Below are 27,177 nucleotides of genomic sequence, written 5' to 3'. Positions count from 1 at the left end.
TATGAAAATAAAGTAAATGCCTTTTTTTTTTTTTCTTTTTTTTTTTTTTTTTTTACCTTCTCTAAAACTGAGATGTTCTTGCATTTCAAAATAAGGAGGTTAGTACTAGTAAAGCAAATGTTCAGTTTTTCTACATTTTTGTTTATTGCGATTTTTTTTCTTTATGTTCTAATACATGTAATTTTCTGAATGTGTCGCTGCAAGACCTGACATTGCACAATTCGGGCCCTGCAGGGAATTGAAAGGGAACTGGAACTTAATGACAATACTGATCTGAGAGATATCTGTTGGGAACGCTAATCAAACTTATGTGCTTAATCCCATTTTGTGTGAGGTTTTTCCATCTTAAAAGTATTCTTGAGTACTAACACATTAACCAAATTAATTTAATGCAAACTGAATATGTTTCTTAATAAGCTGATTTAGTCATAAATATTTACTCTTAGGATGTGCTTTCTTTTTCTTGACTCGGTTATTTTCAAAATTATGTTAACATATTTATTCCAAATTGTGTAAATCTTATTTTTTCCATTTTTAAAGGATTTTTAGATCCTGAAAAGAAGTTGTTTTCACATCGAATCTTGTCAAGAGATGAATGTATTGATCCTTTCTCTAAGACTGGGAATCTCAGGTAGAATTTTTGTGAGTTTGTTTATACAGTATATGTGTATTTATATAACACATTTCAACTGCATAGTGCAGTTTTTAATATAGAATCCATGTATCTCCTGTAATCCCACTATACACTGGAATTAGCTTCTAGAAGGCTGATATGCCCTTTTCTCTTGTTTTAGATGTAATTGGTTAAATTGCTATATGCTAATTATAGGTTTATAGAATTAAATTTTTGTTTAGTTGAGCTGCATGTCATATACATTTTTAAAATATTAAACAGTAACACAGTTAGATTATTAGCACATAAATCTGAGTTTTTCTACAAGACAATGAAAGTTCTGATTCTCAAGTCATTAGCATCTTTTCTTCTTCCTGCCTCACTGATGCATTTGGTGCTTGATCCTTATCAAGTCAAAGTGTGATGAAAATGGGATTGCTACACATAATTTTTCAATGCCACTTACAGCCATTAAACTGTTCCTCACTGTCATGACGTCATTTGTTCAGCTCTACTTCCAGAGTACTGCTGAAAGATGATGATTTGTATAAATTGCTTCAAATGATGCAAGCCTTTAATGAACTTTGTGTTAAATTATTCCACTTGGGCTAAAAGTTCACACTAGAGCTATCATCTAAAGTAGTATCTGAAACCAGAGTATTTCTTATAAGGAAACTTTAAGTATAATCAAATATACATTAAATATGTTGTTTTCACATTAATTAGCCTTATCTATCCCTCTGTTGTAGCAGTGATGTGAACTAATCGAAATGAATGTGACAGCCATAGTTCACATAGAAAGTGTAGTTGATAATGTGAGCTGTATAATGCTCTGTACTTGTCTGGCTCCTGCCCCTCTCTTTTTATTCCAACTGAGCTAGAGCACTTTTATTACTAGATGTTTTTGACTTTGAGTGAGACAGGTTCTATCATTGCCATGTTCAAGGCCGAGAAATAGCTTTTGCATTCACTAAATCCCCCTGAATGTTCACTTTATTTTATGATATACATAAAGATGCAGTAGCTTTGTCTGTCTTAAAGCAGGACTGTGATAGCTGAAATATATCAAGTAAGCATTCTTCCATCTGCCCTGGGTGGGGTAAAATTGACGTCTAATTTAACTCCATCTTCTCCTTTTAACAAGTGAAATGCACAGTTAGTACAATTTAAATAAGGAGATTGACTTGACCAGTTTATAATGTTGGTTATTGTATCTCCAGCGAGATTCATGGTTAAGCATATCAAAGATTTTGGGTTATTGTTTTCAGCAATGATTAGTTCCTATTCAATACCATTTGTATAGTTTTTGTTTTTGGGGAAGGCTTTTCTCTAACACTTCGGAATCTTTTTTTGCTGCTCTCATCTTTACACTTTCAATATTTACCAGTGAGTCAGCTGCACCTTAGTGCCAGCATGCCTTTATTTTAATTTGGCAAATTTACGGGTTATACTTCCTTGCAAATTCTATTTTTGCCTTCCTGTTTTTATTGCCAGTGAGATGTGTACTTGTAGTGTGTTGCTTGCATTCCTCCTTCCAAACACTTTTATGAACAGCACATTCTGATATTTTCACTAATAGGGAATCTTCAAAATGCTGTATTTAACCAAATATTTTACGCTGTATATGTGGCATTTATAAAGTCATATAACAAAAGATCATGTAGCATTTGGTGGCTAGTGGACATGCGCTAAGGTGGTTCTTCAGCCATACTCTCTGTTTCTTAACTTTAGAATTCTCATCCCTCGAATTGCATAACTTTATTTAAAAAAAAAAAAAAAAAAAACCAAACCTTTACTTACCTTCTGGAACCAAAAGATGGTGTCCAGTTCAAGACCATCTTACTCTGAAGTCTTCATCCCTGAAAAGAAGTCTTTGCATACTGAGTGAGGATACACTGGCTGTCCAGATATGTGGATTCTTTTTGATAATTTTAAGCAGTTTGTTGTCAATCGTCTTTCTGCCAAGAACAATCCATATAACAGAGCTTCCAGGCTGAGCTTGGAAATAACATACAAGAACTAAAAACTGAGGAAAACATTTTTTTTTGGACTTGAAAATGCTGCTGGAATTTATTTGCCACCATGATAATAGATTACTTGGCTGGACAGTTTGGTGGCATCATTAGGTACTAAGCTCACTGAACTGGAAGATAGAAATTGCATAAACGATGTTCACATCCTGAGAATAAAAAGAATGCTGAAAGTGGAAATGTCATTGAACTTCTAAATTAGCTCTGGTCGACTTTGTTTCCAGCTCTCGCCGTTTTATACACCTAGTCATATTTCATCCCAGCTGAGGCCGTTAATATTAAAGTTTCACCAACCACCATGTAATTTTGAAGAAGGATAGAAGAATACCTGAATAGCCCTACTAAGGCCATCAAATGTTAATTTTTCCTGACTTTGTCTCCTTTATTTTTTAATATCTGAGTTGGGGCTTTTGCTATTGTTCATATTGGTATTGATTTGATCACCCCTATTGTAGCTCATGGCCATACTATATCATTTCTTTATTTGATTACAGTGCTTTGCTTTTTCTTCGTAATGATCCTGACTTTTCATTTTCTTGGTTTGTTTAGTACATTTGGAACCTTGTCTGATTATAAAATCATTTAAGCCAAGTCTACTCTTTCTATAAAGTTTCCTGTGCCATCAGTCCGTTTTCCACCTTACAGTTCTTTAACTAGCTCATTAAAATATTTTGGCAGTAACATTTCTCCTTTTATGCAGGACATTGCATCATCTAATTATCTTTGTATCTTTAAAAGTGTCAAGGAATCCAATTTTCCATGATCCTTTCTTCCACTACCCTTCCAATCTAGACACTCTAGGCAACTATGAAAATTAATATAGTGCCACATTTTAATTTGTTAGTGATGTGCTTCCCCTTCCTCCCTCATAAAATATAGGCCAGAAATCAGGTCTGTTCTAACTTTCTGTGGAATTGTAAGAGACTTTGGTAAAGAGGAGCAGGGAGTGTCGCTACCAGACCCAGCATTTTATTACAGGGCATTAAACTTACCATTGCAGTTGAGGGTCTCTGTTATTCTATTAATCTTAATCCCTAAATCTTCCTTTTTCTGATTTTGGGCTCGTTGTGTGTGTTGGTCGTCTCTCATCGTTCTACACAGGCATCCGAAACTTTGAGTCCTTTACAGACACTATTTATAGGGTGATTTTTGTTGTTGTTGCATATTGTGACTGTTACTTTTTCCTATGATTGTTATTTACCGAAGTAAATTTGAAAATTTGATCACAAAACAAAATAATGTTGATTAGCAAAAATAGTGTGTTCTCTAAATTGGTGTTTGGTGTATATGATATGTTCATTGGAGGCAGTACATTACAATTTTTATTTCTCCATTCCACCACCCCATTTTTTTCCCCTCTTCAGAAATCTGTTTCCATGTGGAGATTCCATGGTTTGTATTATCGATGATCGAGAGGATGTCTGGAAATTTGCACCTAACCTCATAACAGTAAAGAAATACGTGTATTTTCAAGGGACAGGAGACATCAATGCACCACCAGGTTCAAAGGAAGCTCAAGTTAAGAAGAAAGGTAAATATACTTTTTTTTTTCCCCTCAAATGCATTATACTGAGACAATAAAATAAATCTGGGGTGAGGTTAAACTAATTTCCAGCCTATTTTTTTGTAATGGAAATTTTTTTTTTTTCAGTTTTTTATCGGCATCCTGTAGCTTTAACTTATTTTGGGCACCTCCTGATATAATGTTCTTAAACAATAATATACATCTTGGCTTCATCTGAGTTGTACTGAATTAATGAGTACTTGAGCACTGTGTGCAGTTTTTGTCTCCAGGCTACAAAAAGGACATAGCAGCACTAGAAAAGGTCCAGAGAAGAGCGACTAGGCTGATTCCAGGGCTACAGGGGTTGAACTATGAGGAAAGATTAAAAGAGCTGAGCCTTTACAGTTTTAGCAAAATAAGATTAAGAGGAGACCTAACTGAAGTGTTTGAAATTATGAAGGGAATTAGTGCAGTGGATCGAGACGGTGACTTTAAAATGAGTTCATCGAGAACACGAGGACACAGTTGGAAACTTGTTAAGGGTAAATTTCTTACAAACATTAGGACGTTTTTCTTTACACAAAGAGCGATGGACACTTGGAATAAGCTACCAAGTAGTGTGGTAGACGGTAAGACTTTAGGGACTTTCAAAACTCGACTTGATGTTTGTTTTGGAAGAAATAAGTGGATAGGACTGGCGAGCTTTGTTGGGCTGAATGGCCTGTTCTCGTCTAGAGTGTTCTAATGTTCCTGAAGACTTTTAATACATTAATATAATGATCATTTACATATAGAGCACATGTTTTTGCTTAAGCTGTATGTCTTTAAATGTTTTTAAAGTATTTACTGATAGGAAATACGTGATTTTTAGCTGTAGAAAATATATATATTGGTTAATTTGGAATAGACTGGTACGGAGTTAGAAGTATTTCACATTATTTGAAATATTTCCTATCCCTTGAGAGTGTATTTTAATGATTTTGTGAAAGATTATGGCAGAGACATGCTAAGAATGGACATTTGTAATACAGCATCCATATTACTAACCGAGAATGCTAAACCGGATGGACGCAGGGACATCCGGCCATGGGCCGTAGCCGCAAAAAGACGTACTGCGCAGGCGCCCCAAGAAATGAGGCTCTGCGAGAGGCGGCCGCGACCACAGAAAAAAGGAGTGAGCACAGAAAAAAGGAGTCAAAGAAATGAGGCCCCGCGACCACAGAAAAAAGGAGTCAAACACAGGCGACGCACAGCGCCGCACGAAACCCATTGCACACGAAACTAGCACACAAAAAAAAAGAAGCCGCTCGCGCCCACCTGCAAGCCCCTACAGGCACCGGACGGGACACACACAAAGAGGACGATTCAACAAGCCCCTGGCACACAAAAAAAAAAGAACCCAAAACCACCCCACCCACCCTATAAGCAACGGACCGGACACACACAAAGAGGAGGATTCAACAAGCCCCTGGCACACAAAAAGAAAGAAGACGCTCGCGCCCCACCAATCCTCACCCACCCCGCTCAGACGCCAAAAAAGCACACAGCGCCGCACGAATCCCATTGCACACGAAACGGGACCCACACAAACAGGAGGATTTAACAAGCTCCTAACTCACCAAAAAAAAGAAGCCGTGACCGCCACGCCAGGCCCATTAGAGACGAGACATGGCACACGAAACGTTCACAACAACGACGAATCAGACCCACAAACACACTAACATCAATAAGAAGTGATACCCAAAGCCCCATTTCTAAAGGAACCGTCCATATTAAACATACGTCATCTCAACACCTTCACACTAGGCAGCATAGGTGGATCTCCTTACAATAAAGCACTATTAACCGTTCAACTGCAGAAAAGGCTCCATATTAACAGTGAGTGCGATCCTCCTTATTACTTATCCATATTTCGCATGCTGAGGAACAAACAAGTCATGAATACACGCTCACGGGTACAAAACGATTCGGCTCGGATAACGGGACCAAACACATGAACCCGCATGAAACAACAAAATACACGGCGGCGCATCTGCATTACATCCTACAATAGTTCATTTGATTTTGCATCTACCGGAGTAAATATCAGGTCACCAAAAGGCAATGACCCATACTGCTTTCGCGTATGTGGACAAATATTACATCGCATTGGAACAGTGCACCCTGAAACAAATCAAGAACGCAAATATGCACAAATCACGTCGGCACCTACAAAGCGCTTCTGAAACCGCGGAAGAAAAAATGTCTCGGCTCCAAAAACACATGTCACTCCTTATTCCAAATACCGGTCCCAATCACAGAAACATCGGTATCCACTATGACAATGCACGTGACATCCGTCTTGCCACACTATTAATTATAGATGAATGTACAATGGCATCCAGTCACTTACTCAACACCATTGATAAACTTCTACAAACGTTGATGAATAATAATATTCCCTTTGCGGGAAAGGTACTTTTATTAGGAGGAGATTTTAGACAGAGCTTAACTATTACTCCACTTACAATGCGCTCAGCTATTGTTCAGTCCACCTTAAAATACGCGGACAATTGGCATTGCGTTGATGAATAATAATATTCCCTTTGGAGTAAAGGTACTTTTATTAGGAGTAGATTTTAGACAGTGCTTACCTATTGCTCCACATGCCATGGGCTCAGCTATTATTCAGTCCACCTTAAAATACACGACGACGTCATATAAACAACACGAGACCGAACTACAATACATATACAGGCGCGAGACCTGATTGGTGATAATACGAAGAAACGAACAGTCCGCATATTAACAGCGAGTTCGATCCTACTTATTACTTATCCATATTCCTAACGATAAAGATCAAACAAGTCATCAATTCACGATCACGGATACAAAACTAGACGGCTCGAGTAACGGGACCACAAACACGAACCCGCATCAAACAAAAAAATTCACCTCGGCGCGCTTCTAAAACCGCGGAACAAAAAATGTTACGCGAACAATTGCCTATGCTTTCTAAAGATACACTTGGTACAAAACATGCGATTTCCAAATCCCGAATATAACAATTGGTTATTACAACTAGAACATTGTACACTCACCAATACAGATGGACTTCACCCAGATATTATTACAATTCCTCAACCCTTCATCTGCGACGACTTACTTACGGAGATATTTGGAACAGCGGTCTCATTAGACCAAATGCCCCTTTTTAACACAACGCGCTATATTATGTCCAAAAAATATTAATGTTGATCACATTAATAACCAGGTCATTTCATTACTTCCTGGAGAGGCACGGCTCTTTCTAAGCTCTGACAAAGTTGACTCTGATGACGACAATGAACATCTGAATTTCCCCTTAGAATATTTGAACACTATTAACCCAGCTGGATTACCACAACACAATCTTAGCCTTAAAAACGGAACAATAATCATGCTATTAAGAAACCTTAACACTAAACAGGGTTTATGCAATGGCACACGTTTAGTCGTCAACACCATGACACACAATGTTATTCAAGCAATAGTTCTTACAGGATCACATGCTAACAATACTGTTCTCAGTCCTAGAATTGACCTTACGAGTTCTGACCTAGAATTACCTTTTACATTGAAACGCCGACAGTTCCCCATTAAACCTGCATTTGCCATGACCATCAACAAATCACAAGGACAAACCATGGACAAGGTTGGCATCTACCTCTCTGAGCCCGTTTTTGGACATGGACAACTTTATGTTGCCTTCTCACGTGTTCGACGTTCATCTGACGTTAAAGTTATAAATGCTCCATGTCAAGGAAGACTCATTCAAGGACAGGACACCATCTTTACTACTAATGTTGTGTACAAAGAAATATTCCAATAAACCATTACTCTGTGCCAAACACTGTATTTTTGGCTTTCTATATGCATCATCCACACCTGCACACTATTCTATATCTAATTCATACATCTCACTCTTTGTCATGCCCCAACGCCAGGGGTTGGCGAGCGAAGCCCCCTAGTTTTATAAGAAAAAGGAAGAAACATGTAGATGAAATGACACAGTGAGGAGAGCATTTTGTCCAGGCACATAGTTATCAGAAGTCGAGGAAGAAATAATATTTTGAGCAATAGCCAATGTAAATCAAAATGAGCAAAAATTTTGAATGTACATTTAGGTGTTTTTTTTTTTTTTTTTTTTTTTAACCACATGAGCTGCAGGGATGGACACATTTAACTGTTCTATGCTTGTATTAAAAACAGTGCATTGTTATCATAGGCAATCTGTTCATATTTTCTGAAAGTAGTTCCTTTTTTCGGGGTGATCTGTTATGAATATTTTTTAAGGAAAATAGTTTAATTTCTTTTGTCCTGACATTGTTTTTACTTTCTTGCATAAAACATTATAATCACTTAATCCAGTAGTTCTCAACCTGTGGGGCGGGCCCCCCTAAGGGGGTGCGAAGTAACAAAAAGGGGGGGGGGCGCGAAGATGTGAAAATATGAAAAATATATCTATTGAAACCAAAAGAAATTAACTTAAACTACATTCTGATACTAGAAAAATAAATATCGAATCACAAATACTTAAAGGTTAAGAAACGCTGACTTAATCAAATCTCCTACTTGTAGCTTAGTTATTAAAGATTTTCAGTTTTATAAATCACATACAAGCGCCATTTAGCAGGATCATGAAATTATTTTTCTTAGGTTCACTGCTTCATCAGGGTCTAACATCAAAGTATATGTTGGCTCTGATTTTAACATTTTAGTGTATTTGTTAAACCATAAAAATATTAATATGTAATTTCATCTGCTCATTTCTATATTTTCATGGCCAGTGATGCAGTAGATCACTTTGGCGTGTACTTGTTCCCAAAGCATAGATTTTTACAATTAATGTTGTTTTCAGATTTTGATTTAATTTTAATGCTGTATATGTCGAAATGGACATAGTTAATGTTAACATAAGTTGGCAAAATTGTTCTTTCAGTTTGTGTATATTTATTTGGGCCACATTCTCCTTGAGCAATAGGATGAGTTTCATGTAAGAATGAAGAGTAAAATGGCTACCCTCTGAGAATAAGTCACAGAGTAAGAAAATCTCATAACCCAGCATTCTCTGTCGTTTTTCCGTCCTTTGACAAAGTAGTAAATTGAAATATAGCAATACCGTCTGAAGGTAGGTCTTATTATCAGTAAAGCGAGTTTCTTACCACTTTCAAATTTCTCTATTTAAGACTCCATAATTTGGAGGCTTTTGCTGCTGAAAGAGAATGTATGTTTTTGGTTAAGGAAGTTACAAATTTGGATTAGTAACATCTAGTGCAGGAAATCTGCTTCAGAGTTAAACTTTTGTTCCTCATCATAGCCAAGTAAGAATTATTTTGATGAGCACAGGTCTTTCAGACCAATTTTTACTCATCAATCCCAATTCACATATTTTTTGCAAAATATGGTGGATATTTGAAAGTCTCCAGCATTCTACTGTCTACTACTCTGACATTTTGGGGTCTTCAATTTAAGGGCCTTGAGAATGAATAAGGTCTTGAAAAGCATTTTGAAATGGACATGAGATGCAAGTAATTGGCTCATCTGATGGGATTACCTGATAAAGCCATGCAGCCATTATGGAAAGACTTGCATTCGTCCATCTGAGAGTTATAATGGATGAAACTATGAGTCAACTTCTAAAATGGAGGTAAGGTTTGATTGTAGCAATAGCACTGTTTCTGATAGAAGTTTTAAGGACATCTGAAAATGGTCAACAAATCATTACATTACTATAAGAAGAACAGTACTTTATAATGTTAATAAATTTGATTACCTTGCACAATAGTGAAGTGTTCTCGAAATAATGTGAGCTGTAGCATGGCATATTTAAGTTCACATCACTAAATTTATTTTATTTATTTGCTATAAACACTCCATCTACCACCACACTCAAAACCTGGAAGGTAATGAAGGTGCAAACTTAAGGGGCTTTTTTAAATAAGGTTGAGTTTACTTTTACCTGTGTTTTTAAAATATTTTGTTGATACATTATACTACATTTTAGTTGGTTAATGCCTTGATCGTTTGCTATAGAGTTAGAAAACAGTACACAACCCACCCTACCCACAATGGCAGGTGCTAGTAACCACAGAAACTTTCTCTGCCAAATGATTACTTTCTGATTTAAGGCTTTATTCTCATTGTAGACTCTTGTATACACATGTCCTTTCCTTTCCTATACCAGCACTTGCCAAGTAAATTTTTGGCATCTGTTTCAAGATAAAATTCACAGAATAAATAAAAAACAGAAACTGGCAACATGTTATGTTATTTCACAGAGAATATGCTTACAGGCAGAAATGTACAGGTAATGATTTTAAGCTGGTTTCCTTCTCATTTATCCAAGTTTATAATGTAACTTACCCAACCAGAAGAGTACTTCACAAGAGTCATGATTATAGATGGCAATTTATGTCAGGCAGTTATTTTGGACAGGTGTAGTGCAATCTAAAGTTGCAATGTACAAGATAAATAGAAACTTCAACAATCCCATCAAAATTAAGCAATGTAAAAATTAAATATCTCATTCAGTCACCCAGTTGATTTTGTGTTCTTGTTTGTGCTTACAGCAAATCATGTGAATAAATCTGCAGAGACCTCAGAAACTACGACGACTCCCAAAGACTCTTTGGTTTCCTCAGTTGAGGAACGGAGCAATGGGCTCAGGAACTGTAGCAAGGAACAGAATGGCAGCAAAAGTGTGTCATGTGAAAAGACTTTCACAAAGTGTGATGCTACAAGCTCTCAGGGTAAAGGCTGTGACAAGATAAAATCAGGGAAGGAGGCCGCTGTCATCAATACTTTGACAGACTCCGACAGGAATAATGAATGTATGAATGTAAGGGAACAGAACACTACTTTGTCAGAGCAAGATAGTATTGTTACGGTAATGGATAACGTGTCCGGTAAAAGCGGGAGCAATGACTGTGTCACAAATGATTTGGACTTTGATCTGTCCAGTGACAGTGAAAATGAATCGGGAACAGGTAAAAACTCATCGGATAGTGACCCTGACAGTACAAAAAAATCCTCCTTGAGTAAAGGTGAAGATAAAGAGGTCGAAGAGCAGCTATCCGAGGATAAACACAAAGATTCTACAGAAAAAGCTTTGCCGCGTCAAGTAGACACTGAACAGGATGGCTTGGATGATTTGGAAAATGGATGCTCTGATAAGAAAGAGGCTGAGACAGAGTCCCAAAATAGTGAGCAATCTGAGTTGACATTGGGAGGGTCTCTAGACCAAAGTATGGAGGAAGAAGAGGTACATGAAGATGAGGAAGTGGACATGGATGGGGATGATCATTTGATATATTTGGAAGAGGTTTTGGTCCGCATACACAGGGAGTACTACTCAAAGTATGACACACACCTTCTAAAAGAGTCTTCCGAAATGCCCGATATCCGAAAGATAGTCCCAGAGTTAAAAGGCAAGGTGCTTGCAGGCTTGACTGTTACTTTTAGTGGACTTTATCCCACCAATTACCCCATGGAAAGAACAAGGGAATTCTATCATGCAACTGCACTTGGTGCGAAAATCAGTAAACACCTTGTGCTCAACCCCAAGGATCCTAACCGGACAACACACTTAATAGCGGCAAGACCTGGTGAGTTAACAATCCCTTTTTATATTTTCAGATAGTGTGTACATTCCATGAATCTACTTTGTCTAAAATAGTTACAAAGGTATCTTTAGATGGAAATTCTGAGTATCTCACTTGTAGTTGACCCATAAGATATGGCTGGATGTGGATGATCTGATGCTGAATCATAAAAGTTGAAGTAGTGCTGTAGTTTCATTATTAATTTTGGTCAGGTGTGTCATTTTGGATTTGAAAGGGTTCTTACATTGTTTAACTGGAGAGAAAGCAGTCTGGTTATGGAGTAGTACACTAAATGCAAAATGTTAGAGCCAGTTTTTTTGCAAGAATTCATGTATAAGATATCTTTATCAGTTGATTAATTTCTAAACCCGCTGTTTATTATTCACAATCCATTGTGAGGCACAATTGCACACACGCCTGCACTAAACTGTATGTGTCCCTTTTAAATCCTGTTTAAAAAATGTAATATTTTCAGTGTTGCATTCTGGCCATTACTCATTTTTTTTTACCTCTTTTAAAGTGTTTTCTTCAAGCTTTTATGTCAAAGTTCTTCGCATGTTTTCAGTCTTGAAGCTTAAATCACATTTTTTTATCTGCATACTGTATAGTGTTACAATTCTCTCTTGAGAAGTACAGCATGTATATTTTATCACATTGGGAAGTCAATAAGAAAAGCTAGAGAGGCTGTGATATAAACAGAAGAAGAGAAGACTCTAGCTGTTTCCTTTCAAGTTGTAAAAATGAGGATTTGCAAGGACTACAGATTAACCAACAATGATTTCCACTTTCTTTTACTATCACATACATTACCAACATAACATATTAATACTTTGATTCACTTTTAACCTTGCATATTAAATTGTTTATTAACCTGTCAGCTAAGACTGATTTACTTTAACAATATTTTAATTTTAGGTTAGTGTGAGAATATGGCTGTGCTGGTTTTACAATGGAGCCAGACATTTTATTTTCTCAATGCAAATTTAAATTAATCATATTTTCAATATGATTATTTGGTTTAAACTCTTGAAGCAGATTAGCTGAATAAAAAGTAATCATTAGCTGATCCTCAGTACACTGGTTGTGGAAACCGTAGTCTCCCCATTGTTATCTGCTGTTTTAAGGTGGCCATTCTTGTGCCGTATGATTTCCCAACTGACACATTTAAAAAGGCGAATGCTTCTAGATTAAGTGAAATGTCTCGTTGGGATATGAAGTTAGTTTGCCCATTTTTACTGGTTGGAGGCCTTAATACATTTTGGTCATTTGCCTTTTTGGAATTTCAGAGTGTGATGGCATAAAGCCCCTCAGTGGTTAATGAATGCAATGTCTCACCTGCAGTAGCAGACACTGAGGTGTGTTGCAAGATTACAATAATGTTTGGTCGAAAAAGAGAATGTTTCCATTTCCTTGTAAATACTGCTTAATGCAGAAGAAGGAGTTGGGAAAGGTATAGCTAGCTCTCACTGTTTTCATATTTAGATGACATTTATTGGCACAGAAATGGGAGTCCTGCGGCAATTTCATTCAAATAAGCACTAAGCCTTAAGTCCTTGTTTTTTATAAGTAAAATAGTAGTTTTGGTTTATTATATTTTTGAACATCCTTTTAAACATTGAGGATTGATCTATAACAGCATTGGTGTAGTCTGGGAGAGAAATTATTGCTTATAAAGTTGCAAATAAGTGTTCAGATCTTAACCTGCCAAGTTGAGCAAATTTCAATTTGAATATTATGCCTCACACTTTAGATTGTAGGTTCAGCACTGAGCTGGTTCATTTGCAAAGATGTGTATTTTAGTCCACTCATCATAAAAGAAACGGAGGATGACAAAATATATTCCAAAATAAACTTGTTTTATTAACTAATAACAAGTTATGGGAAACAATACAAGAAGCACAATATATGAGTTTAATGCATAAAACAAATCCCTTGCAGTCCCTCAAAGTGACAACCCACGATCTACCTATCACAAGTATAGCCTCCTATCTACCTAACATGCACTTTTCCAGCAAAGTATAATCAATTTTTGTGAATGCTGTACATTTCACAATAACGTGGTAGGCAGCGTGGCATATTTCCCAACCCTGAGTTTGTGGGTTCAGGTCTTGCTGCTGTGACCATGAGCAAGTCACTCTACTTGCCTGTGTCCAGTTGGGGAAACAAGAGAAATATAACCAGCTGTATCTGAAATGTTGTAAGTCACCTTGGATACAGGCGTCAGCCTAATAATAATGACCCTATTAACCTGCATCACCACCTCCTCTCTAACTCGTCACTTTTCACCCTCTTTTTTCTGTCAGCTAAACATTCGTCCTTCCAACTGTTCAGTTTCAAGATGACCAGATTACTCTTTTAAGCCCAATTCCAATGTCAATTCTAGTTCTCTCAGAAACACCTGGCTAGTTTAATACAGTTTAAGATACAGTGGAACCTCGGTTCACGACCATAATTTGTTCCGAAACTCTGGTCGTAAACCGATTTGGTCGTGAACCGAAGCAATTTCCCCCATAGGATTGTATGTAAATACAACTAATCCGTTCCAGACCATACGAACTGTATGTAAATATATATTTTTTTAGGTTTTCAAGCACAAATATAGTTAATTAAACCACAGAATGCACAGCGTAATAGTAAACTAAATGTAAAAACATTGAATAACACTGAGAAAACCTTGAACAACAGAGAAAACAAACACTGCAATAGTTCGCGATATAGTGCTACCAACCGCTGGCTAAAAGCACTTTTTTTTTTTTTTTTTTTTTTAAATGAGTTTTAAGCACAGGGAAAAAATGAACATTTGAAAAAATCCGTAATTTAATAAACCACCAAAAAAAGTAACATTGCAACAATGCACACTACGAACTGATCGCTGTAAACAGAAGTGAAAACAAAATCAAGCCCAGTGCATTCTTTCTTATGAGTCCAGCTCTCTCTCACGCTGTGTGTGTGTGTGTGTGTGTGTGTGTGTGTGTGTATGTGTGTGTCGCGCGCTCTCGCTCTCTTTCTTGCTCGCTGCACAGAAAATGCACAGGGAGAGACTGAACATGTACAAACCGAAAGGGAAACTGGCTTGTTCGTATACCGAGTGTGTGGTCATGAACCGAGGCAAAAGTTTGGGAACTTTTTGGTTGTAAACCGATTTGTACGTGTACCGAGACGTTCGTGAACCGAGGTTCCACTGTACCAGTTCAGAGCTCCATTTAGTGGAATATATTGACCTTGCAACTTCTCAGGGACCATTCTTTAAAGTGCAGCAGGTATTGGTTCAGAACACATTGTTCTCTGCTGCCCCCAACTAGGCAGGACGTCGCTGGTTGCTTCTGTTTTCCTGTTGTAATTTAAAGCATTATTCAGAGTAGTCCATGTAAGAGGCCTGCCTTAAAACATACAATGCTAATGTCCCTGTTGAAGATAAACCTGACATTTTGTTTTCTCCATTGTCATTCTAATTTAAGAACAAGTGTGACATTTTAAAACTATAATGAATCCCTTTTTACTTGAAGTGTCAATGTTTCATAGACAAGATGTAGTTACAGTATTTGTAAATTATATACAGTATACCAACAGAAATTAAAAATGCCATGGATTAAATAGTATTGATTGTACAGTTGCTCATCAAAATTATAAAATTTAAATAAGTAATTACTTAAAAATGTTTAGCTAAGTACAAAGCCTTACTGTAGTTTCAATTATTTCTGAAAACCCCAGGAATTGCCTTAACTAATTAAATAGCTTTGTTAGTCCATCCTGGTTAAGAAATACATACATTCATGTTTAAAATATTAAAAAGATTAAAGTAAACGTTTAAACCAAAGAAGGAAAGGCTGGAAGTACTGATACATATTTTTTTTTTTTTGCTTAAAATTGGACTGAAACTTTTTGAAATCTCCAGCCGAGTATAATAATAATGCTCACCCCCGCTTTCTCCAAGTGTAGCATAGCTGCACAAATGGATTGTGTGGGAAGGAAGAGAGGCTGGAATAGGGGAGGTGAATGAAGGAAAATAAGCCTCATTTCAGGCTTAGAGCTTGAATGGTTAAGATAAAAAAGTAAATGGAAACTGCTTTTATTACAAGTCAAACTCCCACTTTTAATGTATTTCTTATGCTGTACCATATGTTTGTTTAGCATTCAGAAGCAGATTAATAACTTTTCTGGGTTGTTTGGCATGCTAAATTCCTTTTTTAATATTGATTATGAATGATCTGAGATGTGCTTTATACCATCATTTTATGCACAATGGGGAAGTAGGCTGTATACTCCACACGATCTGCATTTATTATTTTGAATTTAAAAGATACAAATGTGTAAAAAAAAAAAATTTTTTTTTTTTAAGGAGCTGATCAATATCATTAAACGTGCTGTTAAATTGACATTGTTCTTCTGAGTTTGTTTCTCCAGCTGAGAATGAAATATTCATACTAAGAAAGAGCGTCAAGATGAAATGATTCTTTATAATTTCCAAGCCAAAATGAATTAAGCACATCCAAGTCTTTTAAATATATTGGAGTATTCTTCTATAGCCATAAACATTACTGATCTGGACAGGATCTGTTTTGGCAGCACACAAAACAAGCAATAGCATGTTAGGCAGGTGATCATAATGTTTTGGCTGATCAGTTCATAGACACTTGTCATAGTACAGCAGTTTCTTTTTTGTTACTGACTATACTGTTAATAAAGTCAACCTGATGTGGAGTGGTATAAGTAGGGGAAACCGTAAGTGTATATATTCAGTTATTCTTTGGGAGGGGTTCATATTTGTGATTGCTTTAATTTCAAATTGGGCCCCTGGCTGTAGCCCATTTGTGCATTCCTAATGTTTGAGAGGGTTGCTTACACAAAGGCACAGTTTGAAGACATATATACATTACAAAGTAAAATAACTAAAAATTGAATTTTATATTTAGTCTGGTGGCATGAAGCCTTAGAACCCCATCTGCTGTGCTTCTTTCCAGTTCCCTGCCTTCCTGCTGACTGCCTCCTCCTGTTTACTTAGGATTTTTTATTGTGTTCTGCTGCAAGATGTAATCCTTCCAAACTAGTGCTAAGATTGTAAGAAAACTCTGTTGTTTTAAAATAGACAAAATGATGATACCTTTTTATAAGTCATTTGTTGAATCTGTTGTTATATTCACTTTTAAGGTTTGGTTTGGGAATCTTTGTACTAAGAACAAAAATTGTCTGAACAACATTGTTAAAATTATCAATAACATTATTTTTGTACCACGGCTGTATCACAAACAAGTTAGAAAGCAGGCCAATTTGATTCTTTCAGACAGCAACCATCCTCTGTTTCCTAAGTTTCATTTATTGCCACCAGGCTGGAGATTTAGATTCCCAAGGGAGAACAACAACAGATTTTAATCTTTTATCCTGAGAAGAATAAGCATTTTGAATTCTACTAGTTTTAGGGATCCTGCTGAGTTCAGAATTATTTCTATGTACGGTTAGAAATCATTATTGATTGCAACAACAATTGTTATGTATTTTGTACATTCCTGCTGCAAACAAATTTCCCTCTGGGATAATAAGTCTAAAATGTCTACCTACCTACCACCTACCTTAGAGCACTTTGGGAAACTCAGCTTCTCTTTCAGTACAGTAGATCAATAGTTTATCCACAAAAGTGACAGTACCAGTGCCATCCTAATCAGTCTGTAACTTCATGCAGCACAAAAACAAAGCCTAAGGCTACTTGAACTCCTCTGCTAAGGGCAGCCTGTCTTTGCAGTGTGTACTTCAACAATGAATGTTGCAGTGAGAGTGTAACCAAGATGAGTTTTGGTAAATATTGTTCTGTCAGTCTTCAAAATTAACTGAGAAATAAATTCTATAATATCCTTATTTTTTCCAGTGAGATACAGTAGATATGATGCAAAAAATATTTTATTTCCTGTCTTGTTTTAGATGTGGCATATTGTAGTGGTTAGTTTGTAGTTTCAGTGAGCTAGGATGTTTTCCTTACCCTGTCACTTTTTTCATTTAATATTGAAAGAATATATTTACATAATTGAACTCTAAATAAATGAAGAATGTTCACAAGACTGTTGCTTTGAACATTCTATATCTTCATGGTGTGTGTGTGTGTGTGTGTGTGTGTGTGTGTGTGTGTGTGTGTGTGTGTGTGTGTAAAAAGAATATATGTTTAAAATACACAGTATGCTTGTGCCTCTTTATCTGTCTCCTAATGGTAGTGTTGTAACCAGTGTGCTAAGATGTTTCAGGTAAGAAAGAGCATCTATGTTAATGAAAAAGCTAGTTTACTGCTACCTTCAAATATATGAGTGGTATTTGACAGTCAGACTTCATAAAAGTGATTATAAAACATTTGTTTGTTTATTATGTATTTAACCAGCTGCAATCAACTAAAGGCTCCTCTTGGAATAGAAATCAGCTCCATACTCTTATCTCTGGGACTCTGTGGTTTTATCATCACTTGTGTATCCATTTGTTACACAGAAAGGGATCTGAAAGAATCTAGATTTTTCTGTAACATGGCAAAGGCACAAGTATTGGGTTACTTGGGGGCTACAAAATAGCCCTGTATGAAACATCTAGGGTATAATGGGCGTCTTAAGATCTCTACACACCCAAGTAACTGTTACAGTGATCCCTCACTATATCGCGCTTCGCCTTTCGCGGCTTCACTCTATCGCGGATTTTATATGTAAGCATATTTAAATATATATCGCGGATTTCTTGCTGGTTCGCGGATTTCTGAGGACAATGGGTCTTTTAATTTCTGGTACATGCTTCCTCAGTTGGTTTGCCCAGTTGATTTCATACAAGGGACACTATTGGCAGATGGCTGAGAAGCTACTCAACGTACTTTTCTCTCTCTCTCTCTTGCGCTGACTTTCTCTGATCCTGACGTAGGGGGTGTGAGCAGGGAGGCTGTTCGCACACCTAGACGATACGGACGCTCGTCTAAAAATGCTGAAAGATTATCTTCACGTTGCTATCTTCTGTGCAGCTGCTTCCTGAAGCGACATGCTGCACGGTGCATCGCATACTTAAAAGCTCGAACGGCACGTATTGATTTTTGACTGTTTGTTTTTCTCTGGCTCTCTCTCTCTCTCTCTCTCCCTCTCCCCCTGCTCCTGCTTCGCATACTTAAAAGCCAAACAGCCCTATTGATTTGTTTGCTTTCCTCTGTCTTTCTGACAGACTCTGCTCCTGACGCGCACTCCTTTGAAGAGGAAGATATGTTTGCATTCTTTAAATTGTGAGACAGAACTGTCATCTCTGTCTTGTTATGGAGCACAGTTTAAACTTTTGAAAAAGAGACAAATGTTTGTTTGCAGTGTTTGAATAACATTCCTGTCTCTCTCTACAACCTCCTGTGTTTCTGCGCAAATCTGTGACCCAAGCATGACAATATAAAAATAACCATATAAACATATGGTTTCTACTTCGCAGATTTTCTTATTTCGCGGGTGGCTCTGGAACGCAACCCCCGCGATGGAGGAGGGATTACTGTATAGCATTAGTGTAAACATCCAATATTAAAAAAATATTTTTTATTGTCTCTCAGACAGAAGCAGAATGAGTTAGTTTTCCTTGAAGTATGCTTGTTCACTTAATATCTTACTTCTGAAGAATTTGTCCTTCATTCTGCTTTCCTGAAGCACTGTTGTATTATGCAGAACAATTTTTATAGCACAAAGAAATTTATATTTGTCAAAGTGATATTTTTTTATATTTTACCTAGGCACAGAAAAAGTAAGGCAAGCACAAGGCTGCAAACACCTTTGCATTGTCAATCCAGATTGGTTATGGGCATGTCTAGAACGGTGGGAAAAAGTAGAAGAACCGCTTTTTCCACTGAAGGAGGACTACGTCAAAACTCAGAGGTAAATTTATGATTTTTTTTTTTTTTATTTTTTATTAAAGAAGCATGTATTTTATGAGGAGCAAAAAAGTATGTTGGTTTGTTCCAAATAAAGTACTTTTGTTCAGAAGGTGGCCCTTTGGAGCATTCTAGAGGACCTCTGGTTCTATATTGCCTTGGTGTACAAAAAACAGCAATCTACTGTAGCTGTGCTTCAACTTTGTTTTCATGTTGTCCCTTCATAGGTTTTCTTATGTTTCATATACCCTTTTGATCTCCTGGGGCTGTCCTTCTAGAGCACTCCCACTGGCCTTTGGAATTCCAGCAATACTTAATCTCTCATCTCTCATAAAGAGCCAAGACAATCCTAGGATATCTGTCCCTAGTATTTGGAAGAAATCCACCTGTCAGCTTGGGCAACCTGTAATCCCACCATTGTCCATCCATTATTAATCCATTTCAAGGACAATTTGAACTAGATGTGGTAAGGCCATGTCGTGGAGTAAGGTGGAAGCCCTGGATAGTGTAGCTGGGTGTTGGTGACATACCCTTCTGTTAGTAAAAAAAAAAAAAAAATGTACCTTGGTGGAAAGAATTATGTTGTAGCTCTAGAGGCCTGGAGAGGATGCTGGATACCTGCACAGGTGCAGTGTGGAGTACCAGCACGAGTGGCTGGAAATCTGCACAGGAGCTCTCTGTGGATGGAGGTGGTGGGCTAGTGTCTGTGTCAGCAAGAGGCCTATCAGGTGGCACATGCGTCTGTGGGAGGTGCCAACACCTTGGTGGAACTCTGTCACCTATTGAAAAGAGTGATAATTGAGAGGCCAGTTAGTGAGTTTACCTGAATGGGATTCAAGAGAAGAGACTGGACTGTGGTTTCATTCTGTGCAAATGCATGTGATCTCATTATACAGAAGCAGTAATTAAGACATTGAACACAGTGTACGAGCCCATGGGCGGGGTTGGAGAGTTCTTCAACCAGAATTGGCTGCAGATATCCAAAGATGGATACTTAAAAAAATAAATAAATAAATAAAAAAAACCCTCTGTTGGTGTGGTGCATTTATCAAATGAAGTATAGCAGCCTTCTGCAAGCTCCATGGAAGAGGAGGAAGGTTATGCAGCAGTGTTCCCCCTAGTGTCTTTTAGCTGGACACAAGATGAAATATCTCGGGTTAATGCTGTCTGCAATTAAATAAAAGTCAAAGCAAATTTAAGAATCACTGTGTGCATCTCCCCTCACCCCCCATTTTCCATACTATCCCAACTTTTTTCTAAACACAGCACACTCCTGTTTGAATTTAAATGGTATATTAGGTAATGAAAGCACTGATCATGTCAATATACTAGAAGTAATTTTTGCTTACTTTATTAGTTCAATATATGCGAAAAAAAAAATCTGAAAAAAAATAAAAAGTAAAGAAACGGTGGGAAAGTCTTAAACACCATTTGAAGTAAAAAGTGCTTAAGAAATGCTAACAATTGTAAACTGCTTGCCCTATTATTTAATTTCCTCACTTAATCACCTAACTTGAGTGAAAAAAGAGAGTAGTAATAATAGCATGACATCATTTCTAGAACTGGTCACCTGTGGTAATGAGCAAGAGGAGCAGACTGTTTTTCATATCCATATTTTGCTTCTTTTAGCTTCTCATGAATAAAAGCTTACCTGGCAAATATATAATTGTTAGAATGCTGCCTGTACCTTAGAGGCAAAATTAAATTAAACTGTTCTTTTTGGTTGATTTAATTATGATTTAAAGTTGCAATTTCATGTTATTTAAAGCCACACTTCACTCAAAGGTTTTAGCTTTTTTTTAATGCATAGTTCAGGAAATTATTGTAATAATAAAGATATCTGTATTTGTTTACATTTCCAGATATTTGGTTTTAATTAACTATTTTATTAAGCTGTGTACCTGTCAGCTATACACATTTCTATTATATTTGCCAAGTTTTATATAATAAGAAATGTCTTTTTAATTTACCTTTTCACATTCTTTAATAAAACCTTAATATTTTGCTTAAAGAGCCTGCACTGTAGGTGCTAATTCCATTTTTCTTTTGTCATTTTTCATGTTTTCCCTTTATTTTGTTGTCTTTTAAAGCTTTAAGTACTTATTCCTGAAATTTGGCAAGAAAATAAAACCATTTAATATTTGTATTTAATGCATTTCATAAATATAAAACCATTTAATATTTGTATTTAATGCATTTCATAAATATACTGGTAATTTTTAGAGACTCAGTGCTTTAAGACCACCAACAGTTTGAAGTTATTAGATTGGTAGATGCAGCTGTATAATTTGCGTGATTGTTGGATTCATGCTAAACACATACTCAATTTTCAAGATCAATAAATTTAGAAATAAATAAATCAATAGATTTTAAATGACCTTGTGTGAAGTGTGGTAAATCAGTCTGCTCCTTCTATTCTTACTAATTATTATTTCTGTGATTAATGTTTAGGACTAACAGTCCAGCAACATTTCCTGAGATCCAAGGTGCATTTCAGACACCACTTTTTCACCCAACACCAATCCACCCAAAGGGACAGCCGGGTCCTGAAATTAGAACGTATGATGCAGTTACTGGAAAGTTGATCAGAAAGGGGTCACAAAGCTCTACCCAGCCATCCTATATCCAGTCTCCAGCACCGCCTGTATCTCTCTCAGTCCATGGAGAACAGTCTTCCTTCAGGTAGAGTGAAGGTTGTCTGTTTCAGAGTATTCTCTTAACTATAACTGAGTTATATGTATGCATCTCCATTTATAATTGAAGTAATGTTGATTTTTTTAAATGTATGTTTTATGGTTTGAATATTGTCTGCTCTCAAATGTTCTTTTCCAAGATAAATAATAAAAGTCTCACTATTAAGAACTTTTGCTGTTTGATCACTTTGTATTTCAAACATAATAATTGTAGTGTTTCAGGATTATATCTTCAGTCATTATGGTGCCAGCCTGTCTCTTTAAATAATACTTCTGGTTTTGTATTGTTTGCTATGAAAATTAAGACTTTCTGATGAGGAAATTTTCAAAAACTTTGTGAAAACTGTTTAACAAGGATGCATCTGGCTGTGTGTTTCATTTTCAGAAAAAGTACAGTATCATTACAGAAATCTTGATTCATAATTTTCAAGATTTCTTTATTCAAGGTTTAATTTAAATTTTAAAAGTTTGATATATTGTAAATGTTCTGTACTAAATTCATTATGCTGATCACTTAACGTAAAACCTTGCTTTTTTTAGTATGAGTAAGGAAATATTTTAAGTAAATAGATAAAATGTGTTTTATAAAGTCCATTGGAAAACTAAAGGACTTTACTCCATGTACTCCATCAAATTATTCTTAATCATTGCCTTGCATTTCCTTTGTGAAAGAAATGCTTTATTTTAATAAAATGGAGAAATCACTCTCCTTTCACAATGTATAATTTATTAAAGAAATCGCAAGGTGGGGAAAAAAAGGATGTTTTTGGGTATCCTTGCCATAAATGGAAAAATGATATTCACACTCTGCAGTGTTTGGGTTAATAGTGCAGAGCTTTTTCAGAGCCAACAGTACACTAGAGGAAGGTGTTGTTCTCTGACTAGGTCTTGATTGCCATTTTTATAAACTTAGTTTGGCTACATTGCTCACTAGTAGGTCTGAGCGTGTGACATGGTGGTTATGGATATTGGGCATACTATAAGCAGCTGCCTTTAATAGCGATACCCAGCTAAGATTATACATGAAGACTTGGGTCTTTTGTTTTTATCAAATTGCTTTTGATTAAGAAATCATTGTATAGACCAAAGATTTGAAACATCCAGCAGTCTGGCAGGCTTTGAGTGAGTCGTCTATAGAGTATTTGTCCAAAAATTAAAAATTAGTCTTGGGTGCCCAGACTTTCAAGATTGTCCACCTCTTAACATTTTAGGATCATGTCTTTGGATTCAGCCAGAGAGAAAGAGTTCCAGTGCATCAGGGCCAGGCATTGCACATATGAAGAACAAAAGAAGATGAGAAGGATTAAGCATACAATAACTGTTTTGCAAAATTTTGGATGCAATGCATCATTCTTTTATTTCTCACAACAGCCATTTTTGGATCCAAAAATCATTCTGTGGATGACAGTCATCCACACATGCAAGGGAAAGATAATGGTAATAACACAAATATAGACTACAATCCCTTAGTTCATTTTAGCGTAAGAAGGCGGCTGCAGTTACAACTACAAAAACAAACTAGAAAGTTTTCCTTCCTACAAAGGAGCGGGGGGGTGGGGGGGGGGCTGGGGTGGGATGTGTCATAGCAGAAAGGCCTATTGAGGCGAAAAGGTTGATTTCATAGTAATCACGTTGTAGCATTAAAATCTGAAATGTTTTCCTTGTTTGTCTCTAATGTTTTCTGTATTTATTACAAAACTTTTCAGTGCAAGACTTCAATATATTGCAGAAGTTTTTTGTAAACAAGTACAAACTATCTTAGAATGTTTAAGAGACAAAAGTTGTCCTTTAATTCAGCAAATGCTCAGTAAGTGCCATAAATTTCAAAGCTGACAATTTCATGCTCAATGTGTTTTTATAATGCAATAGTGAAAAGTTGGGATGAAATTTTTCATTTGAAAGTTTGAATCAAATAGATTAACTTAAAGCATGAAAAATATAGCAAAGCTTTATTTTATACTGTATGTGTGTGTGTGTATGTATATATCTATATCTATGTATATGTGTATATGTATATATACATATATATAATATATATATATATATATATATATATATATATATATATATATATATATATATATGTGTATATATATATATATATATGTGTATATATATATATATATATGTGTATATATATATATATATATATGTGTATATATATATATATATATGTGTATATATATATATATATATATGTGTATATATATATATATATATATATGTGTGTATATATATATATATATATATATGTGTGTATATATATATATATATATATATGTATATATATATATATATGTGTATATATATATATATGTGTATATATATATATATGTGTATATATATATATATGTGTATATATATATATATATATATGTATATATATATATATATATATATATGTATATATATGTATATATAATAATATATAATATAAAACTTCTTGCTCGACATGCTTTTTTAATTAGTAAACTAAGCTGTGCTATCTAAGACTGGTTGAAATCTAAGTAATCACGTATGTAACCATCTGTTTGATATCTATCATCACGTGAACATATATTTGTTACAATCTGCTGAAATTACAAATGCAATGCATTTTAATACTACAAATGTTTGTGATGTACCATTTGTTGGAATGACAGAAAAATAGAATCGGAAGGACACACAGATATGCAGACACTTATCCTTTTATTCAGGTGGATATGTTTAAATATACACTCTATAATCACATAATTTCAGCCAACAAATTATTCGTTAAGAGTGTGTCAACAAATGCTGTTGGAGCTCTTTCATGTGTAGACTTAAATGATACATAAATAACCATTTCAAGAAATGTTTCTTCTATAAGAGCAAGAAATAATTATTTTACATACAGAATGTTTATGGTAGACTTTCTAGGAAAAACTAGATTTTATATTTATGCATTCATGGAAAATAAAAGATATCATCAATGTAGAAGAAACCAACATCAAATACATCTATTTCTTTAAAGGCTACATTTTTTATGTCACTGTTATTACCAATTATTTTTTTTTTCATCGTAAACAAGTATGTGAAGTGTATTGTCATGTTTAGAAAGTATAGTGACATTTTTTTTTACTTGCACATCTAATTAATACATTGCTGCCCTTCAGCACCATGCTCAACAACATAACATTGGCAATTCTGAGTAGGCCCTGTATGTGGTGTGTGTATTAATAAACGAATAAACTGCACAAACAAACATAAGTATCTTGGTGGGGAATGAGAAATACCAGGGCTAAATATATTTCTTGACAACTAAACATTAATATGTTAAAACACCAGAAAGGGGGGGGGGGGGTTAAGCTGTACAAATATTTGATCAAGTCTAAGTTAAAGAGTCATGGTAGAATGAGAGTAATGTAAAAAATATTGTCTATCAAAATATATGCAGTTTAAACTACGTGTTTCTATACACTTGGACTAAACACTTTCAAACTCGGTGTTTCACAACTCTGCACATGCCATGTCTCTGTTCATTCCCTGTGTTAAGTTCATTTGGGTATGAACTTTATTTCTGCGAGTAGTCATCAAGTAATGGTTAAGAGACATTTTTTAGCCTTTATTTACTTTATCAGATGTTTAGTGAGTCAAAAATTTCTATACATGTATTTTGTGGAACTGGCTTTTAATGGCTTATCTTGAATCAAGCACTTAGGATTGCCTTCACAAGCTTCTCACCGTACATGGCAGGATTTTTTGCTCATTCCTCCTGAAAGAGCTAGTGTTAGTCAGTTTGTGGGCCTCCTTACTCGACATGCTTTTTTAGGTTTAGCCCTTAAAATTTTTGTGACATTCAGGTCAGGGCTTTATGATGGCCTCTCCATCACTTTCATTTTGTTGTCATTGCCGGATAATTTAATTTTATCTTAAACTGTATAGTTCCCTGACTTATGTTTCTAGATATTATTGAAACAGGTGAAAAGTTGACATTATTAGGTACTTGAGCGGCTAAAACTGATACTGCAGGAGATTCAGAGTGGGCAAAATTAATTCATAACATTTTATTGAGCATTTGCATACATTAGTAAAGTTTTAAAATCAATGTCAAATAAATTACTGCTTGTTTCTGAAAACTTCTTCCATATTCAAGAGATTCATCAAATAGGATTTTTATGGCCATTTCCAAGTGAGTAAAGACAGCACCTCGTCCATTTATTCTCTCTCTCTCTCTCTCTCTCTCTCTCTCTCTCTCTCTCTCTCTCTCTCTCTCTCTCTCTCTCTCTCTCTCTCTCTCTCTCTCTCTCTCTCTCTCTCTCTCTCTCTATATATATATATATATATATATATATATATATATATATATATATATATATATATATATATTATAGTACTGTGCAAAAGTTTTAGGCAGGTGTGAAAAAATGCTGTAAACAAAGAATGCTTTCAGAAATATAAATAATGATTGCATTTTGTAAATTGATAACAATAAACAAAGTGAGCGAACAAAAGAAAAATCTAAATCAAATCAATATTTGGTGTTGCTACCTTTTGCCTTCAAACCAGCATCAATTCTTATAGGTCCACTTGCACAAAGTTAGGGGTTTTGTGGGATTATAGTCAGGTGTATGATCAACCAATTATACCAAACAGGTGCTAATGATCATCAATGTCACATGTAGGTTGAAACACAGTCATTAACTGAAACAGAAACAGCTGTGTAGGAGGCTTAAAACTGGGTGAGGAACAGCCAAACTCAGTGAAGCATGGTGGTGGTTCCTTGAATGTTTGGGGCTGCATTTCTGCAAATGGAGTTGGAGATTTCATCAGGATTAATGGTGGTCTCAATGCTGAGAAATACAGGCAGATACTTATCCATCATGCAGTACCATCAGGGAG

General features: G+C 35.7%; 1 protein-coding gene across 1 annotated transcript in view; it reads left to right on the top strand.

Moving 5' to 3' along the window:
• ctdp1 (CTD (carboxy-terminal domain, RNA polymerase II, polypeptide A) phosphatase, subunit 1) overlaps positions 1-27,177 on the top strand; it is a 140,222-nt gene that overhangs the window by 35,596 nt on the left and 77,449 nt on the right. The window contains exons 6-10 of the mRNA XM_028817195.2: positions 541-631; positions 4,008-4,174; positions 10,738-11,772; positions 19,487-19,628; positions 22,076-22,306. Of these exons, the coding sequence (XP_028673028.2) occupies positions 541-631; positions 4,008-4,174; positions 10,738-11,772; positions 19,487-19,628; positions 22,076-22,306 (1,666 nt within the window). The remainder of the gene's footprint in view (positions 1-540; positions 632-4,007; positions 4,175-10,737; positions 11,773-19,486; positions 19,629-22,075; positions 22,307-27,177) is intronic.

The sequence above is a fragment of the Erpetoichthys calabaricus genome, chromosome 13 (genome assembly GCF_900747795.2).
Source record: "Erpetoichthys calabaricus chromosome 13, fErpCal1.3, whole genome shotgun sequence".
NCBI lineage: Eukaryota > Metazoa > Chordata > Cladistia > Polypteriformes > Polypteridae > Erpetoichthys > Erpetoichthys calabaricus.
The sequence above is the reverse complement of the archived record's forward strand: the minus strand, read 5'-3'. Positions and strand labels throughout refer to the sequence as shown.